The sequence below is a fragment of the Sphaeroforma arctica genome (assembly GCF_001186125.1).
Source record: "Sphaeroforma arctica JP610 unplaced genomic scaffold supercont1.1480, whole genome shotgun sequence".
In the NCBI taxonomy this organism is placed as follows: domain Eukaryota; class Ichthyosporea; order Ichthyophonida; genus Sphaeroforma; species Sphaeroforma arctica.
Window position 1 is genome coordinate 5,794 of NW_014039078.1, and position 8,774 is coordinate 14,567.

The 8,774-nt window shown below is 38.6% G+C and overlaps 2 protein-coding genes across 2 annotated transcripts; both read right to left on the bottom strand.

Annotated features, from left to right (window-relative positions):
- Positions 1-1,296: 1,296 nt before the first annotated feature.
- Positions 1,297-3,543, bottom strand: SARC_10996 (hypothetical protein). Its single transcript, XM_014294932.1, has 2 exons — positions 2,564-3,543; positions 1,297-1,904 (listed from the first exon to the last, which is right to left on the bottom strand). The coding sequence occupies exons 1-2, from the start codon at positions 3,297-3,299 to the stop codon at positions 1,834-1,836; spliced, it is 807 nt and encodes a 268-aa protein (XP_014150407.1). The 5' UTR covers positions 3,300-3,543; the 3' UTR covers positions 1,297-1,833.
- Positions 3,544-6,363: 2,820 nt separating this feature from the next.
- Positions 6,364-8,437, bottom strand: SARC_10997 (hypothetical protein). The gene is made up of 3 exons (XM_014294933.1): positions 8,285-8,437; positions 7,265-7,491; positions 6,364-6,702 (listed from the first exon to the last, which is right to left on the bottom strand). The coding sequence occupies exons 1-3, from the start codon at positions 8,375-8,377 to the stop codon at positions 6,600-6,602; spliced, it is 423 nt and encodes a 140-aa protein (XP_014150408.1). The 5' UTR covers positions 8,378-8,437; the 3' UTR covers positions 6,364-6,599.
- Between the last annotated feature and the right edge of the window lie 337 nt (positions 8,438-8,774).

The window sequence follows — 8,774 nt, forward strand, 5'->3', positions numbered from 1 at the left end:
TGTATGTATGGATGTATATGTATGTATGGATGTATATCTATATATATATATATTCATATCAATATTTACATATATTTACATATGTACATGCATATATAATATAGTATGCATACATGCATATATATATATATATATATATATATATATTTGAATACATATACATATCCATATCCATATATATGCACACACACACGTATACAAATATACTTAAATATATACATACATACATACTTGCATATATACATATATATATTTTTATATAGACATATTTGTATAGTTGTTTTTTTGTATGCATGCATGTATGTATGTCTATAGTATATGTCTGTATGTATGTTAATAATAATATATATATATATGTATATATATACATCAATATAATATTAAATACATATACGTAAGCATGTATGTATGTTTGTATGGACATATTTTTACATGTCTATATATCTATATGTATTCGTATATATAGACATAGGTACATACATAGATAAATACATACATACATACAAATATAATATATGTGCGGACATATATATATATATATATACATATACACACACACACACATAAATATATATATATATATTAATTTATACAGATATAAATATATATATATATCGATATAAATTATATACTATGTATATATATATTCATATATGCACTTACATATATATATAAATATATATAGATACATAGATATATACATATATATACTTATACATACATAAATACATACATACATACATATATAGATAAATAGAAATATAGATATATATCTATATACACATACAAACATACAAACATGGCATACAATACACAAACACCAATATATATACATATTCCCGTATAGTATATCTATATATGTATAGATATATATATACATACACACACATATATATATATATACATTTATATATATGTATACTTGCGAAAATACACACACACACACACGTATATATATATATATATATATATATTTACATACGTATGGTAAGACCTTTTCATCCGTACAATTCGTGGCGATGTGGAGCACTATGCCTGAATTTCCCTTCAGTTGATCTGCTTACCTCACATTGCAAGCGTGCCCACCAGTTCTTTAGTCTACCCCGAAATTGCCTCTGCCAGCTCCGAGTCTAGGGTGAAACGTATTGGTGATGATATACTTTTAGAGGGATATGCGTGAATTATTCACAGTCCATCTGCACATACGGGCACTTTAAATGGACTGCCTGCATTCATGTGTCGATGTACTAAAAAAAAGGCTATAGACGGCAATAGAATGTTGCACAGTCTGAGATTCGAGTGTGTATACTTCAGTGTATTTATTTTGATAGTCCAATTAGCTACCGGAGAGCATGAATGCATCTAGCATACATACACACACAGTAGCTACACAGAGAGTGGCCCAATAATTTCCAAAGCACTGTAGTGCACATAACGAACAATATACAATCATAGCAGCCCTTGCTATGTCTGTATTATGTTCGATTGTGATAACATACTATACCCTAACCACCTTGAGTATGGGCCTACGGGATTGCTTCTATACTTTTACTACTTACACTGACAGCTCCCTTTATTTGAGTCGCACATCTGGATGTGCAATCTACCAGCGATTTGTTCAATCGTGGATAGGTTGGGTCAAGGCATGCGGGGCCAGTTGTAGGCGAAAAGTGTAGCAATATTCGCTTGGTTGGCAGTGCATTAATACAACCAGATCATTGTATGATAGCGTTATTATGGCTTCTGACTATAGGTTATGGAACACCTCACTTGAAGTATACAATACCATCAACAGGAAGTCGTTACCTCTCTTTTTAGATATCTATGTATCCCTTATTGAAGTTTTCTAATAGTGCTCTCGCGGAAGTGTCGGTTGGATATTCCTCCAATACCGAACGCCGGTGCTGTAATAACACAGAGAGCACAGTAGAGCATATCATATGAGTAATTGAAAAACGGTACATTGAATCATGTCGAGAGCTTTCATGCTTGTTACTGAACATGAACTCTTGATGAAAGCATACTCTGGGCGGTCAAAATGCCTAAATCAATCGGATTGATAATGACAACCTTATAGCCTTGTATTCCCTAAGAAACATATATAATATATATATATGTATACTCATACGAATACATGCATCAATTCATAAAACATATATTTCGAACCCTAAAACTAATTATGCAATAATATAAACAACTCGTTGCGGGTGAATATATCAAATGTATAGCCGTATACAAGCAAGCACACGCGACTGCCCCAAATGATAAGTAAATGCCCCTCAGAACATACCTGAATGTATGGGTATATGTATACGTTCTTATCCTTTTCTTGCCAATACGAGTACAAATAGATTCGAAGTATAGTTAAGGACAGCGAATACTAATGATTTTGTATATACACATTTAACTACCAAGCTACGTTGTCTAGTATACATAAGATAGAAGCTGCGTTGTTTAGCACACATGTATACGAATAGATTTGGAGTAAATTGTACCAATGTCTCACGTGAAACAAGTCCACGTGTATAAAAAATAAAGATACTAACGAAAAACCTGGACATACCGATACGAGAAATCCTAGCGGCAGTACTTTTCAGATATTCTCTCCCGACGAACGAAGCACGTTGCGATGTTGTGGCCGTCTTGTTGTTGTACAAGTCCAATCCAAGTAGATGCATTGGCGTGGACACCAGTTGAACAGCCATTGGGCACAGTAACTGAGCCGCAAAGAGAGCTCGTTTCCGATCATACCCATACTCATCATGCATGTGATCAGCCACTTTGACAGGTAGAGAGAAGGAAGCGCCAATAGTAGCCATATCACGTACGGCGAACAGACCATACGAGCCTATTGGTAGAGAGGTGGGGGCGATAGTACCGAACATGCGCGTGAACGCTCTGTCCTTGGCTATGCACAGAGACCCATTAACTGCTGTAGTGACTACGAATTTAGGCATAGCTGAGTCTTTCTTGTTGAGCTCACTCACCGTGTCGACGACGTTGGCAACTACATAAGTGGCTGTGTATAGACCCCATATAAGCCTGAAGTCCAAACCTCTGATGAAGGAAGTGGGAGTAAATGTGAGCTGCTTCACACCGCCTACAAGGGCACTACCTAGCTTCTGTGCACCGGATGCATTCATAATGATCGATCGATCTACTATGGTTATTATAGGTGACACACAGAAGGCAGCCGCTAAAGCTGCACCAACGTCAATTGCTACCCGTTTAGCTAAATTACATTGGAATGTCAGTCGCGTTGCTACCTCAGGTACAGGTTCATTATAAGTGACACTCATTTTATCTTCTAGCAGAGGTGTGATGAAGTGTGTTGAAGTGTGTTGTGTTGTGTTGTGTTGTGATGTAAGAATATGCAAAGTTTCCGCTCATATATATGAAACTGAACAATGTTTATTGCATTTGTGCCTTGGCCCTTGTGGTATGTACATACATAGAATGCTCCTTTTCGATGTTCGAACGAACACCTTTGAGTCTTCGATATGACCAAGACTGACAAGGAGTGGCAACTGATGACAATCAGACAAGTGCAGCAACTGCCCTTAGTGCACTATAGTTTTAACTTTAAAAAAAAGGGTGAATACTACTGTACTATATTATATGACTACCGCCTATACCGGTTAACCGGTATACCCAGTACATATTCTTTTATTACTATTTATTTTTAGAATTTTTTAACTTTTTACACACTGTGTCGACTGTGTCGTGTTAACCAGTTGACCACTGACGGTGACGAGTGACGACTGATGAACTTTCGACGCATTGTTTTCAAAACAAAATTAGAATATGTATGACTATTTATTTCGGAAAAATATTTTTAATAGAGCGCCCTATTTTGATTTTGAGATTTTCACACAACAAGGAGAGCCGACTCACAACTTGTCACAAGAGTACTTTGTTACTCCGTTTCCTCATCGAGAGTAGCCACTAAGACGTGCAAAAATATGGTTTAAGAAGAAAAAGAGTTAAGGGCTTAAGGCTGTAAAAGTCCAATCTGGCAGCCTAGCACTTATATTTGTCTCATACTGTTGTACGACCGATCCGGGTCCTGATCATACTAAAACTCTAAACACTAAAGTGACTCTCTGTCTCTTGGACTAAGTCCAATAGTTACAGTACAATAATGTACTGATATCATATGTATGGTATAGTTTTTTTATATGAAAAAAAAAGGTGATACAGTGACCCTACCGATTCCTACGTTACCACGTACTACGTACGTCTAACAAAAGTTGTATTTGCATTCTATTCACCACTACTACTAGAGAATAGTAGCACTCTAGCAGTCTCTACTAGCTGCTAGTGCATAACTACACACACACACACTCTCTCTCTAGAGAGAGTACAGAGAAGTAACTATCTCACTACGTCTACTACTAGTCCTAATAGAACTAGAGAGAGATAGTAAATATTATATTAGAGAGCAACTAGATACCTATTCAATCACGCCCCAGTTTCTTTAGTATAATGTTACAGATCCGCCGAATGCATCAGTGTTCAGTATTGAACGAAACATGTACATAGCAAGCAGTACTCTCTCCCTCTCTGAGAGAGCAGAGTGCAGACTGTACATAGTACAGTGCACAGTGGTCAGTGTAGACTATAAAGTGTAGTGTAGTGCAGCTCAAATCTACCAACTGTAGGTTTAGAGTGTAGAGTGTGCAACTGTGCATCGAATGTGCACACTGTGACTATTCACTGTACAGGTCAGTCATCAGTAAACTGCAGGGTGTAGAGTGTAGAGTAGACTGTAGAGTGTCGACAGTAGACTGTAGAGACGGGTGTAGACTGTAGAGTCAAGACTCGAGAGTTTCGGTTCAGAGTTCAGACTTCAGACACACGCAGGTCGCAGGTCGCAGGACGCAGAGTGGCAGACTTTTAATCTCACATCATCGACAGCATTGTTGGCGTCTGCTGATTCGGTGATTCTTGTTGAAACAACGTATTTTTTTAACAAATACTGTTTTGTCACTTTGTGAGTACGTTTAATTCAGTCATTACTCATTCGCGTGCCCCGACGTTCGAAGAGTCGACAGAGACGCTGACATTACTGATTTTAAATTTAAGTGGCTTAAAAAAGTGCCGAGTTTTTCTTCTATCCAACCAAAACCGACTCCAAAGAAATGCCATAGGTTTTGAATGCAGAGAGCCAGAGACTTAGAGTCAGAGAGTCAAAATCAATATCGATCTCTCTGGATATATGTTCACAGTTCAGTCATCAGTAAGTCCACAACTTCACAAGTTCACACTCCTGTGAGTTGTGCACTTTGACTCGAGGACGTTGCAAGTTGCAAGTTGCATAGCCTAAACTATACGGCCCCACAGACGCCAGTCACAGTGAGACTGCGTCACTGGGACATTCTGGATAACTCTATTCGAGTACCAGTCTACCAGACCCGATTAGTTTGGACCTAATTATTGACCGATATCCAGTCACAGTGACTGGGTCACTGGGACATTCTGGATAACTATAATCAAGTACCAGACTACCAGAACCGATTAGTTTGGACCTAATTTTTGACCGATATGTCCTCGTTCTGCTCTAATTTAGCCATTTTTGACTATGTAGTATTTTGGAGGTAAAAAAATCTGAACAAAAGTAATATTTCAACCTCATTTTCCAAAACCGTAGCTTTCTGCTATAAATCGAACACAAAAATTTGCCACTCGAAAGTAGAACCGTCGGAACATTTACGCGGGTTAACCGTTAGAGCCAACTAGAGGGTCGTTGCTTCCAGCTTCGCCTCCTCCGGAATCGAGTAAAAAAATGTAAATACGACTACTACAACCGCCACGACTTCAAAATACAGCAGTGAACCATACGATTACACTGAACTGAATAAACTAATTAGATAGTTGACTTCCAAATAGACTTGAATACATGAGCAGACTAAGTTGACTTTACAGTTCAGCTTTGGGTCGGCTTAACTTTGCTTGTGTTAAAGTTCTTTCTGTGACGAATGGGTACAATAACAAACAATAACAATACAACACCGAAGGATGTCACTTTTTGTGTGGTTCGAATTGACTCTGAATGCCCGATTGTTTCTTGAAAAGTAATGTACATTCGAAATATGCCGAGAATTATTCTCTCTTTCTCGAATATAGAGTCATTATGCCATACAAAACCGATATCGGCTCTAATCACACTAGAGTTGCATCAAGTGGATCGATGCGCTGGTTAAGATAACGCAGCTGGGCAGATGGTTGCTCCTCGAACTATGATTTCAAAAACATAATATATACACACTTGGTTGTGAACAAATGGCAAGATTCGTAGTACACATGTAAATCCGAAAAATACTGGGCTTTTTACCGGTCAAAGACAAGGATATACCGTGGAAGTGCTTGAGTTATTGTTCTGGATTTATTTACTATAGGTCGCCTTGGTCTTTGTCAATCTCTGAGTAGTGAGCGATTTCACTGAAATGAGTGAATATATTCACCTATTCATGATACATGTATGTAATGCATATAGCGTCATAAATCAATCGCTGCTGATATTCGTCAATAGCTGAACCGCAGATTACTGCTGCTGTGTGCTGAATGGCGAAAAATACCACTCAAACGTGTGACGGACATCACTCACGCACATAGTGTGCAGGTACAAAGGGTAAGCGTTGCTGATCGCGTTCAGGATCTATCATTCGATGTATCCGCACATTCGGTCCCTCCACCAAACCACTGTGCAAGGGAGAGTGGATGGAAGTAAAACGAGGAGAGTCTGTTAGGTTTCGGGATACATTTTACGACCAATGAGAACTAGGACGTAAATCGAAGTTACACACACCAACCATTCCATTGCAATGCTTTCACCGTTACATGACAGGTGGATAGTACTGAATTGATATTTGTGTTGCTCGGCGAGACCTCGCGCTGCACAGGTAATTATATGGCTTGAACTAAAACCAGCAACACCCAAGCTGGACAGAGAATTCTATGTAAAAGAACAGAACTTTAGGTACATCAAGTTACACCGATAATTGGAAAAACCCTATCTCAGTGGTACGGTGACGGACTCGGATGATAGTTGTGAAGCGCATAATTGCACAGCAATACAAATTACAGAAATAGTCTTTTGTATCTAAACAGCAAAACGCGGATTGTTTTTAGTACATTTGGTAAATCCAGTACATCAAAAGAGGTTACAGATTTTTTCTGCAGAAACCAAAACTCATTGTTTTACATATTCTATATGTTTCACAACACACTATACAGATATAAAAGAGAATACAATCCAACTCACTCCATATTTTGTGGTGAAATGAACAGGAACTGTCGGTTCTTCAATCCAATGGCAAGTTTTGTGAGCAATCTCAACGACAACTTCCGGTTGTACATGTCCATATACACATCGAACTCATCCAAGGCACGGAAGGGACAATCCATGGCATTCCAGATGGCTATGAGAAAGCACACTAACGAGAAGGATCGCTCGCCGCCAGAGAGCGTTTTTGTGGTCCTTCGTCCGTTCTGTGGGTTAGGTGTGGTGTAGTGTGGCGGAAAATGGGTCAAAAAATAATTTGCGTGTGAATAGATTTGCTTAAGTTAAACAATGCATCACTTGCCGCCCGAGAGCGTTTTTGTGGTCCTTCGTAAACAATTGGATGCGGATAGATTTGCATGATTTAAACGATGCATCACTTCAGTACAATGCATGAGAATTTGTTGTTTAATGGATGTACCAGTATAGTTAAGCAGTGATTAATTTGGACGCACATCCGTGCACTACGGATGATTTAAGGCTGTGTCAAAGTCTGAGCGATACAAATTTGTGTCCTGAAGCGGGGCTTGGATTTGTGATATGAATTACTTGCATCACAGTGCAATGATCGGATATACCATCAGGTACAAGCAGTGCACAATTGATCACATCCGAGTACACTGAATGTGGTACAACTTTACACACAATTGAGCAATGCAATTGGGAGCATGTTATCGGAGTGTACACATGACATTGGTGTGGTAGATAAACCCACGATTTCTGCATCGATATGTACACAGACACTCGTGCAATGAGTGTGTCGCATTCGCGTCCTAATCACATATGAAATATACAAGGGTTGACTGAGACACAAGCGAGTAAGTATATATTGTGGCCTCACCCATACAAGTGCCGATTGCACACACAGATTGTCTTACACTGACTGCACGCAAAAGTAGCCATGTACTGCCTGCCCACTACGTTTACCTTCTGTACATAGCTTAACCAGTCAAGCAGCCATACACAAGTGTAAGCACGTACATCAATGGTCTGTTTACATACCGGATTTTCCTTTGCTCGGGGCTCAGCGGTGATAGAAAGCAATTTGTTCTCGTTGTCAATGCGTACCTTGCCTTTATACCCCTCGTTGCCCATCAGTTTAGTGAAATGGTGGCATACGCTGCGGGTAACAATAGACGAGATAGTGAGTCGAATGGCTGATATGACGTGTGCATCAGACTATGCGAACAGCGGCAACACGCCCCATACACATACTATTCATACAAGATGATTGCAACGCATAGACCTGACATGTACATAGATGCAGTGTATGGGGCTTAGCGACTCATTATCAATATGTGACTGTGTGTGCACAAATTATACGTGTTTTAATAGTATTGCAAAAGTCGCGGGCTATAGCACAGCGGATATATACTTGTATGCATATTGATATATATACGGATATATATATACACACACATATATATATATATACATATACATATATATATATATATATATATATATATATATATATATAGTACGTAGTAGT